Here is a 22,617-nt window from a genome sequence, read left to right on the forward strand (position 1 = left end):
CCCAGCTCATCTTTAAGGGTGTGGGGGACCCTGCTCAGACTCCTGATCTTCTCATGCCCTTACCCATTCCTAAAAAGCCTTTAGTCCTCAAGTCCTCTCATCCTCTCCCTACCTAGGTTTCGGTCTCCGAGGATAATCTAAAATACGATGTTAGTCAAGTTTTGGATTCCCGGCTCCGTAAAGGCATTCTTCAGTACCTTGTACTTTGGAAAGGGTTGGGCCCTGAGGAGAGGTCTTGGATCACTGCGTCTGAGGTCTTTGCTCCTCGTCTGTTGAGGAGGTTCCATCTGGAGTTTCCCTTTAAGCCTGGACCCAGGCAGGGGAGGGGGAGGCCTCGTAAGAGGGAGGGTACTGTCATGGTTATGCAGTGATCTTCCTGTTTGCTTACCTCCCCTCATGTGTTCAGACTAAGAGGCCAGCCACTTCCACCTGGTGGTTTTTATAACCTCTCCTCTAAGCATGGCTCCACCCCAGGCCCTATCAGGGAACCTTATATTAACCTGTGCACTGCAAGCCAACAGTGCTGATCAACCATTGTGTATTCCTTTGTGTGTTTAGCTTCCTGTTACCTGCCGTGTGCTCTTCTGTTGTTCCGTTACCGACTTTGGCGTGTCTTTGACTATCCCTGTTTGCCTGTGATCCTGACCTTTTGGCGTGTCCTCACTATTCCTGTCTGCTTGTGGCCCCGACCTTGGCTTTGTCCCTCACCATCCCTATCCTCCTGTTGCCTACTGTGGGTGTGAGCTGGGGGACCCTGGGGGTCGCGACCTGGAGCCAGTTGCAGCAAAGTCCATCCTCACCACTCGAGGCTCTGGTGAACACCTGCTGGCTCTTAGACTCCGCGCCCCAGGGAATCTTACGCTCTAACCCCGGTGGGACCTGTCTCCTGTCCACAGCAGTCAGCCGTAGAGTCCACAACCTTGCGGTGCACTCCTGATCCCTACGGTGTGCATCTGTCACCTCGCCTCAAGGTGACCTGACAATCCCCCTAGGGACTGGAAAGCAGATGTTCAGGAAGTGGCAGTATCGCCTCCGGAATGCCTGCCAAACAATGGTATACCGTCGTCTTAAAAGCGGCCCACCTCAGACTTCTTTTTAGAAGGCGGTATGCACTGCCGCCAATGGGAAAGAAGCATTCGTTTGTTCATTTTCAACTTCCTTTAACCACTTGCTTACTGGGCACTTAAACCCCCCTCAGTCCCAGACCAATTTTCAGCTTTCAGCGCTGATGCACTTTGAATGACAATTGCGTGGGCATACAACACTGTACCCAAATGAAATTTTTATCATTTTTTTCCCACAAATAGAGCTTTCTTTTGGTGGTATTTAGTTACAGCTCGGAGTTTTATTTTTTGCTAAACAAACAAAAAAAGATGCAAAAAAAATAAATAAAAAAAATCATGTTTTAATAGTTTGTTATAAAATTTTGCAAACGGGTCATTTTTCTCCTTCATTGAAGTGCGCTGATTAGGCGGCACTGATGGGCTGCATTGGTGGGCACTGATGGGCTGCATTGGTGGGCACTGATGGGCTGCATTGGTGGGCACTGATAGGCTGCACTGGTGGGCACTGATAGGCACAGATAAGGCGGCACTAATAGGCACAGATAAGGCGGCACCGATGGGCACAGATAAGGCAGCACTGATGGGCAAAGATGGGCACAGATAAGATGGCACGGATGGGTGGCACGGATAAGTGGCACGGATGGGTGGCACGGATGGGCACTGATAGGTACCACTGATAGATGGGACTGATGGGCACTGATAGGTGGCACTGATAGGTGGCTCTGATAGGTGGCACTGCTGGGCACTGATGGGCGGCACTGCTGGGCACTGATGGGCGGCACTGCTGGGCACTGATGGGCGGCACTGGGGTGCAGCACCTTTGAGGCAGATTGTGGGCACTGTGGGTGGCACTGTGGGTGGCACTGTGGGTGGCACTGCTGGGTGGCACTGTGGGTGGCACTGTGGGCACTATGGGCACTGCGGGTGGCACTGACGGGGGGCACTTACTTTTATTCAGGATGGCACTGCAGGCGGCAGGTGGGCACTGGCAGGGGGCAGGTGGTCGCTTGTATTGCTGGCAGTGATCGGGACTGATGTCCTGATCACGGCCGCCGGTGATCGGCTTTTTTTTTTCTCCTCGCGCTGTCAGCGCGAGGAGGAATAACAGCCGATTACCGGCTCCGTTCTATCACATGATCAGCTGTCATTGGCTGACAGCTGATCACGTGATAAGGGGTCGGGATCGACCCCTTGCACGGATCAGTGATCAGGCGAGTCTCATGGACTCGCCGATCACAGAGCGCGCCGCGCGCGCCCCTCAGGGGGCGCGCAGGCAGCTCGTACACGGGACGACGTCAATAGACGTAGTCCCGGAAAAGTAGGTCCGCGCTAATGCCGTCATTTGGCAATAGTGCGGATCCCAAGTGGTTAAATTAGTTCTAAAGGCAGGAAGGTGCCCCTATAGCAAGCTGTTTTCTGTGAGGGCAGGAGGGAGGGGCTGGGGACCTGAGGATCTGGGCTGCTCTGTGCAAAACCACTGCACAGAGCAGGTAAGTATGAAATGTTTGTTTTTGTTTTTTTGTTTTTTGTTTTATAACAAGACTTTAGTATAATTTTAACAGACTAAGCTGTCCCGCAAAGGGGGAAGTTAGAGGGTTGAGACAAACCATTCAACATTGGGAGGGATGTAAAACCTTTTTTGAAAAGGAAAAAAGTGTTATGCCCTGTACACACGGTCGGACATTCCGACAACAAAATCCATCGGATTTTTTCCAACGGATGTTGGCTCAAACTTGTCTTGCATACACACGGTCGCAAAAAGTTGTCGGAAAAGCCGATCGTTCTGAACGCAGTGACATAGAACACGTACGACGGGATTATAAATGGGCCAATAGCCAATAGCTTTCGTCTGGTAATTTATTCTGAGCATGCGTGGCACTTTGTCCGTCGGAATTGTCTACACCTGATCGGAATTTAAACGATTGGATTTTGTTGTCGGAAAATTTTAGATCCTGCTCTCAAACTGTGTCTCGGAAATTCAGATAGAGCCCACACACGATCGGATTTTCCGACAACATGATCCGATCGCACATTTTCTGTCGGAAAGTCCGACCGTGTGTACAGGGCATTACTGGTACTGCTTAAAAAATGAATAAAATAAAGAGTCCTGCGCAAATCGTGCCACTGAAAAAATTGATGATGAATATAAAAAATAAAAACAGTCAATAAAAAATCAAAAAATAAACACACCGATGAGTGAAGGTATAAAGTGGAAAACAAGAGAAAGAACGGGACCAAATGTTCCAAAATATATAAATCCAGGCTCTCAGAACTCTCACCTCAAGATGAAATATTCAGACAAATGAAAATAACCCCAAAAACTTCTCCTTTGCTTCTTTGTATACAATAACCAAGGAATTGAAGATAAAGCATGTAGTATACACTTCTGCCACTAGAGGGCCATTTCCAGCTCTTGAATGTAATACTGCAGCTATGGACTTGTATTTCCGTGGTGTGGAACTTGAAAAGAACACAGAGGAGAGGGGGAAAGGGGGAGAGAGAGGGGACTCCAATCGTGTAGTGGTTTCAATAAATGAACACATTTATTAAGCGATAAAAATTGACTCTCACATTTAAAAGAAAAAATTCAAACAGATAGAGTAAGATGGAGATCTGGCGTCTTCTGCCAGTCTTACGCTACTTCCGGTTTGGGAGTGGCCGTAGGACAAACCGGAAGTAGCGTAAGACTGGCAGAAGACGCCAGATCTCCATCTTACGCTATCTGTTTGAATTTTTTCTTTTAAATGTGAGAGTCCATTTTTATCGCTTAATAAATTTGTTCATTTATTGAAACCACTACACGATTGGAGTCCCCTCTCTCTCCCCCTTTCCCCCTCTCCTCTGTGTTCTTTTCAAGTTCCACACCACGGAAATACAAGTCCATAGCTGCAGTATTACATTCAAGAGCTGGAAATGGCCCTCTAGTGGCAGAAGTGTATACTACATGCTTTATCTGCAATTCCTTGGTTATTGTATACAAAGAAGCAAAGGAGAAGTTTTTGGGGTTATTTTCATTTGTCTGAATATTTCATCTTGAGGTGAGAGTCCTGAGAGCCTGGATTTATATATTTTGGAACATTTGGTCCCGTTCTTTCTCTTGTTTTCCACTTTATACCTTCACTCATCGGTGTGTTTATTTTTTGATTTTTTATTGACTGTTTTTATTTTTTATATTTTTATATTCATCATCAATTTTTTCAGTGGCACGATTTGCGCAGGACTCTTTATTTTATTCATTTTGATGCGATAGTTTGTGTTTACTATTTTGTCCCGCTGCATTTTGTATTATTTAGTAGCACTTTCACTTTTGTATCACTTCACTGGTTATTTCACTTATATTGTGTATTGGTATATTTTCCATTTTTTACACGTACTTAGATACATTTTCACGTTTAGCACTTAGTGGCGCGAGGGTCCATTTTTTACATTACTGCTTAAAAAATGTTAGCTGAAGTTCGGCTTTAATTGGCTAGTCGAGTTTATCTAAATCTTCCATTTAAGTGAGTAAATGTGTTTGTTTTTTTAATGCTCACACTTCTCTTTTAAAGACTAAGTCCTTTTAAATCAAGGACTGCTTAGCAACCAGCAACTGTTGGGGCAATTCATTTTTCGATCAGGTCAGAGTATGTAATTTCAATATAGCAAATAGAATGCAATGGTTGGGAAAATGTAACGTACAACAACGTGTATGAAGTGCAGGGGTCAGGAATACACAACATACAGGCCAGTGCACAGAGTGCAGTGCAGTGGTTCTCAACTCCTGTCCTCAGGGCCCTGTAACAGGCCAGGTTTGCAAGATAACTGAAATACATCACAGGTGATATCATTTGCTGCTCAATGATTGCAGTATTCTAGTCTGCATCTCCCGCAATGTATTACTTAAGACCTGGCCCTGAGGACAGGGTTGATGACCATTGGTGTAGTTCAAGTCAACCTACCACAAAACGTTAATATAAATATGACAGGGATGGTGGTAATTTGTATTGATCCTTATGGCTAAAATTTGTGGAAATTGCAAGAAAATTGGCATGTGTTTAGGTGGCATAATGGCTAATGATTGCATTATATGTGTTTTTCATATTTTACCTGGTTTACATTTAGCTTATACTTGTTCATAGCTATATTTCTATAATGCCTTGTGTTTCCAATTCAGTTTTTTAAGTTGCAGACCTATGTTAATAATATTACAGGAGGATTGAAGCAAAACATAAATCGTGACTGCCTATTTGGAAGACAGGATTGTGGTCTTCTTGATTTTATCTGCTGTCTGAAATCTGACAAGGTAAGCACACAATGCAATTCTGTGAGTGTCAAACCCACAAAGTGCAACATTAATACAGATATATGTCTTTCGCACCGAGCTGTCCTGGGCGTCAGCAGTAAAGCGGTGCTATTTTTTAGCTCCGCTTTACCGTCGTTCTAGCGACTGAAAGGGGGTTAAATCCACCTGGAAAACGCTGCTGGGGCGGCATTTTGCCGACGGTATCGCAGCGGTGGAGGAGCGGAGAGTTCACTGCTCCTTCACCGATCCTTCACCGCTCCAAAGAAGCTGCTGGCAGGACTTTTTCTGACGTCCTGCCAGCGCACCGCTCCAGTGTGAAAGCCAGAGGGCATGGAGCAGGTGTTTTAGGGTGTTTTGCAGGCACTATTTTTAACGATATAGCGCCTGCAAAATGCTCCAGTGTGAAAGGGGTCTTAAATTTGTGTCATGTTAAAGGTTTTTGGAAGCATTTGCGCTTGATTCAAAAATGTTGTCCCAAACATCAATATGATGTGAAGTTGTGTGCAAACATTTCCCCATGCACGTTAGACTACATGCGCAGTGCCAGAAACCGCACATAATAAACAGGGGGAGGAGGGCTCTCTGGAGGGGAATGTTCCTGGAGGGTGGTTGCTAGATTTTCATCACATCACAAACAAGTGTCAGGAAGCATAGCAAGCAAAGGTATCCCGTATTACCTTCAAAATAGTATAAAACAAAAGAAAAATGTAAAAACTTTATTTTAAGAGAATGCTGAATTTTTTTTAAGAATTAAACTAATTTAATTACATTTTAACATTTTTCTTACTGATAAGGCATAGACAACCTTGTTTAGTTTACACTGCATTAACCATAACACAACAATAAGAATGTTTAAGTAAGTTACACTTTAACTAATGACCTCCGGATGTAGATCACATCTATTGTTGTAATATGCTTGAACACATATGAAAATCTGTTGCTGACTATGATGTAATGCTAATTTGTCAATAAAAACTTTTCTGTTAACAAAAAAAGTTACACTTTAACAGAATTGACAATGTCATATTAATCTAACAGTTGGCAAACAGACAAAACTTACCAACAAACTAGCTCAATCTCTTCCTAAACTTCCAGTGAAAGCTCCATCTCATCTCTTGTCCTGGTTCACATCAGTGTGATTTCTAATGCAATTTGACACTTCAAAATCGCATGACAAGTTGACCCCATTTGTGGCAATGGAACCGTTCACATCATTGCGACTCAAAAAGTTTCCTGCACTACTTTTTTGCAATTTCATTTCAACTTGCATTGAGGTTTATTAAATGAAGTCACAAGCCACAATTAAATCGGAGATCCAAATCGCACTGATTGGATGGCTTTGAAATCACGCCGAGACAGCAAGATTTCAAAGCTGCACTGGTGTAAACCATTTTTTCAGCAGAATTCAGCATGCTTGCAGTAGGAGAAACTCAGCTGTCTCAATTTTTGCACTTAAATATGCACTTCAATTGCTAAAATTAAACTTGCTTGTGTTCACAATAATTTGCAAGCACATTTTTTGCACAGTTTGAAAAAAGTTAAATTTGGTAACCTGGCTCACGGAGTCCTCCCACCTTGCAGTCTTTCTCTTCTTGTTGTTCACGTTTTCACCTTCTTCACAATATAAAATGGTAAAAATCCAACAGAAAAATCTGACTCTCTTGAATTTGCTGGGCAAGTGTGCAAATCTCAAGCACAAAGACATCCCCAGCTAAAGCATAATGATTTCATTTTCCATCTTCATCTAGAAACTTCAAAACTTTTACACTGTGTGTTGGGCTGTGTTGTTCAATGCAGGAAAAGCGCAACAACAATCTCAAATCCATAGTTAGTAATAGACCTGCTTCACATCAATGAGCTGTATTAGTGGGTAATAGATGAAAACGAAACATGCTGCATTTAAACACATTGCAACACATTAATTAGAATGCATCACAACTACAGTTAAGGCCCATACACACGATCTGACTTTTTGACAAAAACATGCAAATTAGCTGTTTTATGGCAATATCTGACCTCATGTACGCTACATCGGACAAACTTTTTCAGTTTTCATCAGATTTTTGTTGGCAGTGCAAACGGACAAACTTCCTGGCACCAAAAGTCCAATGGAGCAAAGTCAGATCATGTGTACAGAAAACCATCGGACTTTTGCACAAAGTACAAGCACGCATGCTCAGAACAAATGCAAAAGATCAGACAACAATACAGAAGTTGACCAAAAGTGGCGGTAAAGAGCAGAAAAACCACGTGATTTGGTGAAAGTTGGCTGAAAAAGTCCTGCTGTGTGTATGCAATAAAAGTTCATGGCTGATGCCCTTTGTACAAAAATCCACGGGAAAGTTTGTACAAAGTCCGATCGTATGTATGAGGCTTTAGAGTTGCCACCTCATCCCTTTAAACCCGAACACCTTTGAATTACACAGGTTCTGAGGCTAATTTAATACAGGTAAGGCACCAAGTGAGTTCAATTACCACCTTAATCAGCCTCAGAACCTGTGTAATTAATATGTGTTTGGGTTTAAAGGGATGGGGTGGCAACCCTAACTATTGTGTGTATTAAAATGGATGTAAACCCTCACATATACACAGTGAAGTGAACAGCCTCAGATGATACACAGAGATGAAACAAATCTTCCTACATACAATTTACATTTATATCTGCTGTCTTCATCTTTATATACTGTTTAGAAAGTGTACAACATTTTCTTTTCCTGGTTAGCACTGCAGTGAAGCCTGGGCATACAGCCAAGTCAGCTGATTGGAGGAAAGACACATGCCTCCTCTCCCAATAGGTAGAGAGAAATAAAGTATTTGGCTTTTGCTGTGAAAAAAATTGTATATTAGGGCAGTGCATTAAACAAAACATATGAACTCGCGTGTGTTTAACATACATCAATAGATGCAGTGGAAGTGGTATGAATTCAGCCTTAAGGATATTACATTTTTTAACAAATACTACTCTGTCATAAACCTGCTTATTTCTAGATTTATAAATGACAGTATATTGTCCAGAAACTAAAGCATTCTATCCTATCTCATGAACACTTCTGCCATATTTCACTAACACGGATGACAGCACCTCTTGAAATGCAGGGTGATTTGTTTTGTTTAACCACTTGCTTACTGGTCACTTAAACCCCCCTCAGTCCCAGACCAATTTTTAGCTTTCAGCGCTGATGCACTTTGAATGACAATTGCGCGGGCATACAACACTGTACCCAAATGAAATTTTTATCATTTTTTTCCCACAAATAGAGCTTTCTTTTGGTGGTATTTAATTACAGCTCGGAGTTTTATTTTTTGCTAAACAAACAAAAAAAGATGCAAAAAAAAAATCATGTTTAATAGTTTGTTATAAAATTTTGCAAACGGGTCATTTTTCTCCTTCATTGAAGTGCGCTGATGAGGCGGCACTGATAGGCTGCACTGGTGGGCACTGATGGGCTGCATTGGTGGGCACTGATAGGCTGCATTGGTGGGCACTGATAGGCTGCACTGGTGGGCACTGATAGGCATAGTTAAGGCGGCACTAATAGGCACAGATAAGGCGGCACCGATGGGCACAGATAAGGCGGCACTGATGGGCAAAGATGGGCACAGATAAGATGGCACGGATGGGTGGCACAGATGGGTGGCACGGATGGGTGGCACGGATGGGCACTGATAGGTACCACTGATAGATGGGACTGATGGGCACTGATAGGTGGCACTGATAGGTGGCACTGCTGGGCACTGATGGGCGGCACTGCTGGGCACTGGTAGATGACACTGATGGGCACGGATATGTGGCACTGGGGTGCAGCACCTTTGTTGAGGCAGATTGTGGGCACTGCTGGGTGGCACTGTGGGAACTGCTGGGTGGCACTGTGGGCACTGCTGGGTGGCACTGACAGGGGGCACTAACTTTTTATTAATGTGGCACTGGCAGGGGGCAGGTGGGCACTGGCAGGGGGCAGGTGGGCACTAGCAGGGCTGGCTGTGATCGGGACTGATGTCTCGATCACGGCCGCCGGTGATCGGCTTTTTTTTTCTCCTCGCGCTGTCAGCGCGAGGAGGAATAATAGCCGATTACCGGCTCCGTTATATCACATGATCAGCTGTCATTGGCTGACAGCTGATCACGTGATAAGGGGTCGGGATCGACCCCTTGCACGGATCGGTGATCAGGCGAGTCTCACAGACTCGCCGATCACAAAACGCGCCGCGCGCGCCCCTCAGGGGGCGCGCAGGGCGCTCGTGCACGGGACGACGTCTATTGACGTCGTCCCGGAAAAGGAGATCCGCGCTGTAGCCGTCATTCGGCTATAGCGCGGGTCTCAAGTGGTTAAAAATAAAATGCTTTCATTTGACAGAAATGTTAGAGGTTATTCACAAAGTGAAAAGATAATGTGGTATACAGTGTCACATATAATGCACCTGTAATGCATAATCCATTTGCCTGTTTGCTGTTAGGCTTACACACATAGGGTCCCAAAGGATTAACTTCTGCAGAACAGCAAAAAGATAATTACCGTATTTATCGGCATATAACAATCACTTTTTTCCCCTTAAAATCAGGGGAAAATCGTGGGTGCTTGTTATACAATGCAGCCTGCTCAGTGCCCATCTGCAGCCTATAAATTGACCAACAATGCAGCCTGTTCAGTGCCCATCTGCAGCTTCACCTTTCCCATCATTGCAGCCTCGCCAGTGTTGGATTATCCCTGCTGCCTCGGAGGGAAGAGGAGTGAGCGCCCCTGAATTACATAGAGCTGCGATCTCCTGTGTAACCGACGCTCCATCACTCACAGCTACTCCTTCTGGCCCCGCATTGGGCCCCTCTTCTGTCTATCATATGAGCAGGGCCAGGAGACGTGGCTGTGAGTGACGAATATACAATATAAAACTGCATGCAGGGCACTGGACAAACCACTAGGAACAAAAGGGAAGTGAAATTATTTGATATAATAATGTATTATGTAAGCTTACAGTTTACTGTATGTATTGTGTGTGTTTCACTTTTTAACCACTTGCCGACCGCCGCACGACGATGTACGTCGACAGAATGGCACGGGCAGGCATAAGGGCTTACATGTACGTCCTTGCCTGCCCGCCGGTCGGGGGCCCGATCGGGCCCCCGCCCGGTGCCTGCGGCGGTCGGTATTCGTTCGGGAGCGATCCCGGACGAGGGGACGGGCATTCATTCATGGCCACCCCCTCGCGATCGCTCCCGACGAATGAAAATGTCCCGTGACATCATTTCCTCTCCTGTAATGTAAACACAGGAGAGGAAGTGATGTATTCTCTCCTCCGTGTCGGTATTTTTCGCTCCGGCACCGAGGAGAGAGGTTCGGTGAGTTGCACCAACACACCACACATACAGTAGAACATGCCAGGCACACTCACACCCCCCCTTTACCCCCCGATCACCCCCCAATTACCCCTGCCCCCCCAGTCACAGTGACACCAATTGCTTTTTTTTTTTGCATTGGTGTCATTTGTGACTGTAATAACTGTTAGGGCAGTTAGGGTTAGCCCCCTTTAGTTCTAATGTGCCCCCCTAACCCCCCCAATAAAGGTTTAACCCCGTGATCACCCCCCGTCGCCAGTGTCACTAAGGCTGGGTTCACATTGCAGCGGTTTATGAGAACGAATGTGATTCGCACCGCACTGCAGTGCAAATCACATCCGATCTCTGTGCGATTCGAGTTCAGCCATACAGATAGTATGGCTGAATTCGTGTCGCACCCGCCGCACCCGCCGCAAATTCGCACGGGACCCTTTTTTTGGCCCGCAGCAGAATCGGATCGCATGGGTGTTCACACCATGCGATCCGAGTTTGCAGATCGCACTGCGATATGCGAACTGATCTGGGGGTGTCATTAACATTTCACTGACACTCCCAGCAGTTCGCATAGGGCAGTGTGAACTGCCGCCGGGAGGCATGCGATGCGGGAACCCGCCGCGGATTCATGGCGTTCCCGCATCGCTCCAGTGTGAACCCAGCCTAATAAGCGATAGTTTTTCTGATCGCTGTGTTAGTGTCACAGGTGACGCTAGTTAGGCAGGTAGGTATTTAGGTTCGCCGCAGCTTTTTATAGCGCCAGGGACCCCCATATACTACCGCATAAAGCCCCCTGATTGCCCCCTAGTTAACCCTTTCACCAGTGATCACCATATAACTGTTACAGGTGACGCTGGTTGGTTAGTTATTTTTTTATAGTTTCAGGGCACCCGCCATTTATTACCTAATAAAGGTTTAACCCCCTGATCACCCGGCGGGTGTCATTTGTGACTGTAATAACTGGTAGGGCAGTTAGGGTTAGCCCCCTTTAGTTCTAAGGTACCCCCCTAACCCCCCCAATAAAGGTTTAACCCCGTGATCACCCCCCGTCGCCAGTGTCACTAAGGCTGGGTTCACATTGCAGCGGTTTATGAGAACGGATGTGATTCGCACCGCACTGCAGTGCAAATCACATCCGATCTCTGTGCGATTCGAGTTCAGCCATACAGATAGTATGGCTGAATTCGTGTCGCACCCGCCGCACCCGCCGCAAACTCGCACGGGACCCTTTTTTTGGTCCGCAGCAGAATCGGATCGCATGGGTGTTCACACCATGCGATCCGAGTTTGCAGATCGCACTGCGATATGCGAACTGATCTGGGGGTGTCATTAACATTTCACTGACACTCCCAGCAGTTCGCATAGGGCAGTGTGAACTGCCGCCGGGAGGCATGCGATGCGGGAACCCGCCGCGGATTCATGGCGTTCCCGCATCGCTCCAGTGTGAACCCAGCCTAATAAGCGATAGTTTTTCTGATCGCTGTGTTAGTGTCACAGGTGACGCTAGTTAGGCAGGTAGGTATTTAGGTTCGCCGCAGCTTTTTATAGCGCCAGGGACCCCCATATACTACCGCATAAAGCCCCCTGATTGCCCCCTAGTTAACCCTTTCACCAGTGATCACCATATAACTGTTACAGGTGACGCTGGTTGGTTAGTTATTTTTTTATAGTTTCAGGGCACCCGCCATTTATTACCTAATAAAGGTTTAACCCCCTGATCACCCGGCGGGTGTCATTTGTGACTGTAATAACTGGTAGGGCAGTTAGGGTTAGCCCCCTTTAGTTCTAAGGTACCCCCCTAACCCCCCCAATAAAGGTTTAACCCCGTGATCACCCCCCGTCGCCAGTGTCACTAAGGCTGGGTTCACATTGCAGCGGTTTATGAGAACGGATGTGATTCGCACCGCACTGCAGTGCAAATCACATCCGATCTCTGTGCGATTCGAGTTCAGCCATACAGATAGTATGGCTGAATTCGTGTCGCACCCGCCGCACCCGCCGCAAACTCGCACGGGACCCTTTTTTTGGTCCGCAGCAGAATCGGATCGCATGGGTGTTCACACCATGCGATCCGAGTTTGCAAATCGCACTGCGATATGCGAACTGATCTGGGGGTGTCATTAACATTTCACTGACACTCCCAGCAGTTCGCATAGGGCAGTGTGAACTGCCGCCGGGAGGCATGTGATGCGGGAACCCGCCGCGGATTCGTGGCGTTCCCGCATCGCTCCAGTGTGAACCCAGCCTAATAAGCGATCGTTTTTCTGATCACTGTATTAGTGTCACAGGTGACGCTAGTTAGGCAGGTAGGTATTTAGGTTCGCCGCAGCTTTTTATAGCGCCAGGGACCCCCATATACTACCGCATAAAGCCCCCTGATTGCCCCATAGTTAACCCTTTCACCAGTGATCACCATATAACTGTTACAGGTGACGCTGGTTGGTTAGTTATTTTTTTTATAGTTTCAGGGCACCCGCCATTTATTACCTAGTCTCACTAGTGTACCCCTAAATTTAGGGGTGTCTACTTTCCAAAATGGGGTCATTTGGGGGGGGGGGGTTTGTGCCATCTTGGCATTTTATGGCCTTCAAAACTGTAACGCCCTTAGAAAGCCTGAAGGCGGTGCTTGGTTTTCGGGGCCCCGTACGCAGCTAGGCTCCCAAAAAGTCCCACATATGTGGTATTCCCGTACTCAGGAAAAGCAGCAGAATTTATTTTGGGGTGTCATTTCACATATGCCCATGGCATGCGTGAGCAATATATCATTTAGTGACAACTTTGTGAAAAAAAAAAAATTTTCCCGCAACATGTGGCAAAATATAAAATATTCCATGGACTCAAAATGCCTCTCAGCAAATAGCTTGGGGTGTCTACTTTCTAAAATGGGGTCATTTGTGGGGGTTTTGTGCCAACTTGGCATTTTATGGCCTTCAAAACTGTAATAGGTAGTGAGAAGTGAAATCAAAAATTTACGCCCTTAGAAAGCCTGAAGGCGGTGCTTGGTTTTCGGGGCCCCGTACGCGGCTAGGCTCCCAAATAGTTCCACATATGGGGTATCCCCGTACTCAGGAGAAGCAGCAGAATTTATTTTGGGGTGTCATTTCACATATGCCCATAGCATGTGTGAGCAATATATCATTTAGTGACAACTTTGTGTAAAAAAAAAAAAAAAAATTTTTTTTTTGTCATTATTCAATCGCTTGAGGCAAAAAAATAAAATATTCAATGGGCTCAACATGCCACTTATCAATTTCCTTAGGGTGTCTACTTTCCAAAATGGGGTCATTTGGGGGGGTTTTGTACTGCCCTGCCATTTTAGCACCTCAAGAAATGAGATAGGCAGTCGTAAACTAAAAGCTGCGTAAATTCCAGAAAACGTACCTTAGTTTGTAGATGTGACAACTTTTGCGCAAACCAATAAATATACAATTATTGACTTTTTTTTTACCAAAGACATGTGGCTGAATACATTTTGGCCTAAATGTATGACTAAAATTGAGTTTATTGGATTTTTCTAATAACAAAAAGTAGAAAATATCATTTTTTTTCAAAATTTGCGGTCTTTTTATGTTTATATCGCAAAAAATTAAAATCGCAGAGGCAATCAAATACCATCAAAAGAAAACTCTATTTGTGGGAAGAAAAGGACGCAAATTTTGTTTGGGTACAACATTGCATGACCACGCAATTACCAGTTAAAGCAGCGCAGTGCCAAATTGTAAAAAGACCTCTGGTCATTTACCAGCAAAATGGTCCGGTCTGAAGGTGGTTAAATTTGTCACCGTGCTCCGTCCACATGCGTCACAATGTTCGCAGGGAACAGAGCCCAGCTCTGTGATACAACAAGCGGAGACACAGCCGCTGCACACTGCTAGGAGACATCGCAGGATCCTGGGGACAAGGTAAGTAACTGTACCTGGATCCTGCGATGTGATCCCGAGTGTGTTTGGGGCCACACTCAGGAATACCGTCAGGGAGGTTAAACTGACAGTAACGCACACAGAAGTAAATGACGTTAAACTGGCAGCAACACACAAAACTATATGGCGTTAAACTGCCAGTAACACACACAGAAATATATGGCGTTAAACTTGCAGTAGCACACACAGACCTATATGGCGTTAAACTGACAGTAACGCACACAAAAGTAAATGGTGATAAAATGGAAGTAACTCACACAGAACTATATTGCGTTAAACTGGCAGTAACACACACAGAACTATATGGCATTAAACTGGCAGTAATGCACAGAAAACTATATGGCGTTAAAATGGCAGTAACGCACACAAAAGTAAATGGCGATAAAATGGCAGCAACGCACACAAAACTATATGGCGTTAAACTGGCAGTAACTCACTTAGAAGTGAAAGCCATTAAACTGGCAGTAACGCACACAAAACTATATGGTGTTAAACTGGCAGTAACACACACAGAAGTGAATGCCATTAAACTGGCAGTAATGCACAACAAAACTATATGGTGTTAAATTGGCATTAACACACACAGAAGTATATGGCGTTAAACTGGTAGTAACACAAACACAAGTGAATGCCATTAAACTGGCAGTAACGCAAAAAACTATATGACGTTAAACTGGTAGTGATGCACACAGAATTATATGGCGTTAAACTGGAGTTAAACTAGCAGTAACAATCAAATAGACGGTGTTTAACTGTGATTACACTGACGCTATCTGAACTGTGCCTACTCTAGCTATAAACGAATATAAAGATTACTGACACGATCTCACTATACTACACTGGAACTATCTGAGCTGTCCCTACTCTACACTAATGTATGTATGAATGACACGGTCTCACTACACTACAGTGTAGCTATCTGAGCTATCCCTACTCTAAAGCTGAATGATGGTCTTCCTCACTACACTCACACTATCCCTAGACTGACACTAAACTGATATTCTACACTGACAATTGAAGCAAAAATAACACAGTATAGCACACTAATTAACTAATAGCACTGCACAGAGATCCGTTCTATCTCTCTCCACGCCAAAATCACACTGAAAATGGCTGCCATTGAAAGAATACTTTTATACTTTGAGGCAGGAATGAGCCATGATTGGATAATGTCATGATGACAATGTCCAATCATGACTCTGACGGTGTTATGTACCCTGATTGGCTGAAGCTTTCACTGCTTCAGCCAATCAGGGCTTGCAATGCACTGTTCAGCGCCGCAATGCATTGTGGTTGGTTCAGGGGGGGCGAATAAACCACAAACAAACAACCTGTTTGTTTGGCTGTTCGTCGAATGTCTGAACAGAAAAAGTTTGGTCTGAACTTATGCTTGGGCTGAACCGTTTGCCCCATCCCTATTTGCCATCTCTTTCTGTCTCAGTGGGACTTAGACAACAATAAAAATTGTAGAAATAGATAGGTGGTGCTATTACCCCCTCATGATTTGGGGATGGCATTGTCGTGTAGTACCTAAACACTTGGCTGGCAGCTCCTTCAAGTCAGGGGGGTTCCAAGGCCAGAAGGTGTATGAATGAAGTTCCAAACCGTGTCCAGGTCCACTGATAACATTTTTCTATCCATAAAGGGTCGAAAAAAAATTATGTAAATGATGAACTCTTTTTAGGGTCTTAGCATTACTTCCTTTATCAGAGCTTATATTGCAATAAAATGCACATCAACATAACACAAATATAAATATATGTTCGATTTTTTTACATTTTGCATCAACCACATACCCCGATGAAGCAGATGAAGTTTGGACCCTGAAAGGCATTGGCTGTTTACATTATTTTTATCTAAACTTTTGTTCTAATACATTTGATTTCTGTGGACTCGTACAACGGTATGGTGCTTTATTTATACACCAAAAAAAAAAATGACAAGGTAATTTTAGTCTTTCCCTACTCTATCGAAACGAAATGAACCCCAAGTGTGTTCATTTGTTCTTATAAGTCACTCTATTCTTTTATCCCAAAGATTCCATATGACCTCCTCTGTTGAGATGTACACATCTATTAAGAATTTGAATTCCTTTATTCCATCTTTGAAGATTTGTTAGTGCTGCTGTTGATAATGGTTGTCATGCAAATAGGCATGACCTAATTGCTCTCTGGCACTTGAGAAGCCTAAAACTTTCCTACACATGCATAAATGGTCCTAAGGAAACAATTTGTGTTTACCAACTAGTTCTTTAAAGACAGAACTGTTACTTTTATCGGGGTGGTTGCAATGTGAAACAGCTGATTTTTTCTATAATGGGATTTTTTTTGCAATTATTAAAATGTCCTGTAAGTGCAATTTAACCTCTATTTAATCCTGGTTTATGTTGGTTCTTATATTATTTAAATTAAAGTTTGCACCACACACATTCAATAAATTTGACTAAAAAGAGGAGAACAATATTGACAGGAGTCAGTATAGCTTACAACCATTTTGTAGACAAATGTGTTTTAGCTTTGGAGCATGGTGGGAGAGGTATAATGAAATTGTTGAACATTTTAAAACACGAGAACTATTCCTTTCATATCTAATGGTTCCATTTTTTTCAGCAGGATAACATTGAAATTTTAGAATGGAAATCACACAATGGACAAGGACATGACAACCCAGCCTATACAGCAGATAATTTAAATCTATCACAAATGAAATGAGTACATTTAATAAATTACATTTATTTTAAAGGTTGTTGTAACAATTATGTCTTTATTTCGCTGTAATATTTATTAGATTGCCATATTATTTGATAATCATCAATACTATCTATTCTTCAGCATGTCAGCTAAGGTGGGGAGAGTGAGTATATGAAAACCATGTCCTTCCTGAAATTATAGGCAACTTTTTTATATTTAAAAAAAAAATGGAATTGCCCATGCAAAATGTCCTAATGACCAAGAGGGTCAGAAAAAGAAAAGGAACATACTGGTGTGGCCAGACGCTCCATATCTAAATATGCAGACAGCAGTTATGGAAACTAGAATTTTTTTCTGGATAGATCTTCATCTTGAAGTTATTGTCCAAAGTGTCAAGTACCAGTAGGTAAAAAACAGCCAGAAGATAACAGGTGCTCTCTCCAGCATTTGAGCGAACCAAGTGGAATCAAGCTATACTTAATTGACTTTATAGGAAACAATCAGATTTTTACACATATCAACCACATTGCTGTCATATTCATTTTACGTGGAGTGTCGAGTAATAGCCCATATATTATAGATATCCCCCCAGACCCAAGTCCTCTTTTTATAAGACATGAGGTATGGTAAGGTACGAGAACTGATATAGATCAGTCCATAATAACTGTAAAAAATTTGAAATTTGTCAGAACCAGAATGTTTCAGATGGAGGCATCTCTAGTATGTTTTGACAATGCTGCAGCATAAAAGGTTCTTTAGGGTGAAATTATGCTGATTGGTGTTGTCATCATGGTAGAGGAGGAATAGTGTGAGATTAGAAATGAGCATAACGTTTTGTACAAATATGATTTGATCAAAAAATATTACCACTTCCAAAATACTGTAACAACGAAACTGAAGCAAATACATTAACCTTTTATTCCCTATGATAATGTTGACTTCTAATTTATGGCAAATGTAGACAGCTGAAATAAGCCTTCCGTTCATAATATCTATTCTTGCCATCTGTTATTTGTGGGAGATCTGTAATGCCACGTACACACGATCAAACTTTCCGGCAGACTTGGTTCGGCGGACAATCCGCCAGACTTTGCAGCGGAGGTCCACCGGACTTTCCGAACAAGTGGACTTGCACACACACAAACAGACTTTCCGGCAGACAAGGTCCAATGGACTTTCTGACGGACTTTTGGCGGAGGTCCAACGGACTTTCCAAATGAACGGACTTGCCCACACATGGACTAAAGTCCGTTCATTTTGAACGTAACTCCAGGTACGATGGGACTAGAGAAGGAAGACTGACACCTTGCGAGCCCGTCACCTGGTATGGATTTTAAGAGTAACCCCATCGCCGAAAAAATGGTGTGGAGGTCCCCCAAAGTCCATACCAGACCCTTATCCAGCCGGTCAGAAAAGGGGGTGGGGACGAGTGAGCACGCCCCCCTCCTGAACCGTACTAGGCCGCATGCCCTCAACATGGGGGGTGGGTACTTTGGGGAAGGGGGGCGCTCTGCGGTCCCCCCACCCCAAAGCACCTTGTCTCCATGTTGGTGAGGACAAGGGCCTCTTCCCGACAACCTTGGCCGTTGGTTGACACGGTCTGCGGGCGGGGAGCTTATCGGAATCTGGGAGCCTCCTTTAACAAGAGGGCCCCCAGATCCCAGCCCCCCACCCTATGTGAATAAGTATGGGGTACATCGTACCCCTACCCATTCACCTGGGGGAGAAAGTGTCAATAAAAAAACACACTACACAGATTTTTAAAGTAGTTTATTAGGCAGATCCGGGGGTTTTCTTCTGACTTTGGGGGTCTTCTTCCGACTTCTCCATGCTTTCCAGTTCTTCTCGCCGGGCTCCTCCGCTACCTTCTGCCCTTTTGTTGCTCTTTTGCTAGCAGTGGCCCGGCTTTCTCCTTCGTCGTCATCATCGCCGTCAACGTCGTCTTCTTCTTCTTCCTTCTTCCTTCTTCTGTTCTTCCGATGTTGACACATCGCTCTCTCCCGCTGTAATGCCGTGGATACAGTGCGCAGCGACTTATATAGGTCAGGGGTCACCCTTATGACGTCACAGTCTCGGGGCATGCGGCCTAGTAAAAGAGCAACAAAAGAGCAGAAGGTAGCGGAGGAGCCCGTCAAGAAGAACCGGAAAGCATGGAGGAGTTGGAAGAAGACCCCCAAAGTCGGAAGAAGACCCCCGGAACTGCATAATAAACTACTTTAAAACCTGTGTAGTGTTTTTTTTATTGACACTTTTTCCCCCAGGTGAATGGGTAGGGGTACGATGTACCCCATACTTATTGGCACTGATATGTGCCAAACATGGAACATGGGTCAAGTGTCCTTGTCGGAGCGCGGAGAGAAGGTTGTTGCCATTGTCGCATACAACCATTCTTGGCTGAAGCTGGCCTGGCATCAACCACCTCTGGGCCTGCCCCTACAGAGCTGACAGAACCTCTGCCCCAGTGTGGCTCTTGTCCCCTAGGCAGACCAACTGAAGCACCGCATGACATCTTTTAGCCTGACTGCTCGCGTAGCCCCATTAATGCTTACTGAGCACTGCTGGTTCAGAGGACAAATCTGCAGAAGAGACCATAGAGGAAGAAGAAGAGGGAGTGGAGGAGAGAGCTGTGGCAGAATCACCACTAGCATTTTGGAGGTGTGGTGGCGGATAAAGCTCCAACAACACTGAACCCTGCCCTGCATCCTTCCCAGCTGCCAGCAGAGTTGCTCAGTGCGCCATGATGGTAACATCCCTGCCCATGTCTCCTGAACCATGAGTCAGTGGTAATATGCACCTTACTGCTGATCGCCCTGTCCAACGAGGCCAAAACATTGCCTTCCACATGACGGTAGAGAGCCGGAATGGCCTTCCATGAAAAGAAATGGAATTTTGGAACCTGCCACTGAGGTACAGCACATTCCACAAATTCCTGAAAGGGGGCAGAGCCTACCAGCTGAAAAGGCAACAGTTGCAGTGCTAGTAATTTGACCAAGCTAGCATTTAGACGCTGAGCAAGTGGATGGCTGGGACCAAATTTCAGCAACTGTGGTAGGGAAATTTGCGTGCTAAAATCAGATGTTGGTGTACTGCTAGCAGATTGGCTGCAAGTATTTGGGACACCTATTGCTATAACTTCATTCCTCTCAGTTCAGGTTTTTGAGAGGACTGGAGGTTTAGTAGGGTTGGAGATCCTAGATGAGGAGCAAGCAGAAGTCCACCTTTTTCTTTGATCTGGGTCTTTCAAGTGCTGTTGCCAATGGACTGCATGGAAGGTCATCATATGTCTGGTCAAGCATGTGGTGCCCAAGTGGCTGCTGTTCTTGCCATGCTTGATCCACTTCAGACATAGATTGCAAACAGCAATGGTGTGATCTGCTGCACACATGTTGAAAAAGGCCCACACCAAGGAACTTTTAAAAGTCAGCGGCGAGTCAACATCACCCTGCACCTGCGGATCTCTGCGGTGTGGTGCAATAGGGTGGTTGCCTTAAGCTACCCCCTAGAGGACATCCTACCTCGTTGGATTTGTGCCTCCTTCTCCTCCTTCTCCTCCTCCTCTCTTCTCTCTGGCACCCAAGTACAGTCAGTGACCTCATCTTCCTTTCCCTCCTCGTCACTGGAGCAAACTTGGCAGTATGCTGCAGCTGGGGGAACATGACTGCCAGTTTCTTGTCCTTCTAGGGGTACCCCCTCTATCTAGGCTCACATTACTCCCTTCCTCAACCTGGGAACCAATATTGGAGCCCTCAAATTGCTGCGCATCCTCCAGCAGCATGTACCCGACACTGTGGCTGAATTATTCTGGGGACTCCTCTGTGCATAATGGTTGGGCCGCTTTGGCAGCTTCATGGGAAGGCAAACTACTCTGAGCCTGGGTGACAGAGGATGAGGAGGACGAGGATGGCTTTGTTATACACTCCACTAACTCTTCTGCATGTTCTGGCTCAATATCATGGCCAGCAGCAGAAAAAAAGTACAAGCGTGCCCCACGGACACCTGCAGAGGATGCACCCTGTCCACGACCAGCACTGTTGACTGTAGACTGCTTGCTCTCTTTTAGTGACCTGTGAGCATCTGCCCCTCCTTGGTGGCCTTCTGAACATGATGTATATTTTGTTTTGCAAAACCACACTACACTGTATTAGGTACTGTGTACACCACCAGAAGTGTAGTAGAAACTGTACACACTGTATTAGATATAGTGTACACTGCCTGCACTGTATTAGCAACTGTACTATGGCTGCACTGTATTGTGTACTGTGTACACCACTAGATGTGTAGCAGAAACTGTACACACTGTATTAGATACTGTGTACACCGCCTGCACTGTATTAGAAACTGTACAACGGCTGTATTGTATTTTATACTGTGTACACCACCAGAAGTGTAACACTGTACATACTGTATTAGATTCTGTGCACACTGCCTGAAGTGTATTACAAACAGTACACCACGGAATGCACTGTAGATATAGGCTACACCGGATGCAGAGTATATATATATATATATATATCTAGATATATATATATATATATATATATATATATATATAGATATATATATATATAGATATATATATAGATATAGATATATATCAAATACACTGCCACTAACTGAATAACCTGCCTGCTTACTCTAAACGGTTGCCATGTGAGAAGCCTTATATAGTGTGGGGCGTAGACTTAGTCCCCCAGAGCCATGATTGGCCAAAGGTACCCTGCCTTTGGCCAATTATGGCTCTTTTAGCAGAGTGTGCTGTGATTGGCCAAAGCATGCAGGTCAGATGCATGCTTTGGCCAATCATCATACAGCAATGCACTGCGATCTCGTAGTGCATTATGGGGCATTCCGCGACACTCAAATTTGCCGCGAACACCCCATAATGTTCACTCTTCGGCGAATGGGCAAACACCCGATGAACACCCGATGTTGGAGTCGAACTTATGTCAGTTGTCATTTATGCCACTATACTGTACATATATATATGGACGCTTGATGGACAGGGGTGTTGATTGCGCCTGCGCACCCCCACTGGTGGTGAGCGATTGCAGCGCTTATGTGCCCACCATCCATCACATGGCGTTGGGGGCGGAGTCTGGTGTGCTCTTCTGGGGTTACAAATCGGGGGGTCTGACATAGCGAGAATTCCCATTTCAACAGTGGTTTCACTCCACGCGGGGAAGATCTCCATTGAGGGCTAGCACTCACTCAGGTATACTAATACACTTTCCTACGTTTTTACTTTGAGCACTTATTTTTGAGTCTGCCATTGGACTCTCACAGTTTTTCACACATCTATCATCTATTTTCCCGACTTTTTCTTCGTTTTTCAGAT

General features: G+C 44.9%; 1 protein-coding gene across 2 annotated transcripts in view; it reads left to right on the forward strand.

The window, feature by feature from the left end:
- The window catches only part of LOC143962801 (sodium-coupled monocarboxylate transporter 1-like), a 97,828-nt gene extending 80,495 nt beyond the window's left edge, over positions 1-17,333 (forward strand). Inside the window, exons 14-15 of one of the 2 annotated variants that reach the window (XM_077472262.1) lie at positions 5,255-5,346; positions 17,202-17,333. In XM_077472262.1, coding sequence (XP_077328388.1) covers positions 5,255-5,346; positions 17,202-17,303 — 194 coding nt within the window. In that variant the 3' untranslated portion in view covers positions 17,304-17,333. The remainder of the gene's footprint in view (positions 1-5,254; positions 5,347-17,201) is intronic. The other variant, XM_077472263.1, reaches the window with a different exon arrangement.
- Positions 17,334-22,617: the final 5,284 nt, after the last annotated feature.

This window comes from Lithobates pipiens, unplaced genomic scaffold, assembly GCF_037356315.1.
Source record: "Lithobates pipiens isolate NorthernLeopardFrog02 unplaced genomic scaffold, aLitPip1_a1.2 Scaffold_8, whole genome shotgun sequence".
Classification (NCBI taxonomy): domain Eukaryota; kingdom Metazoa; phylum Chordata; class Amphibia; order Anura; family Ranidae; genus Lithobates; species Lithobates pipiens.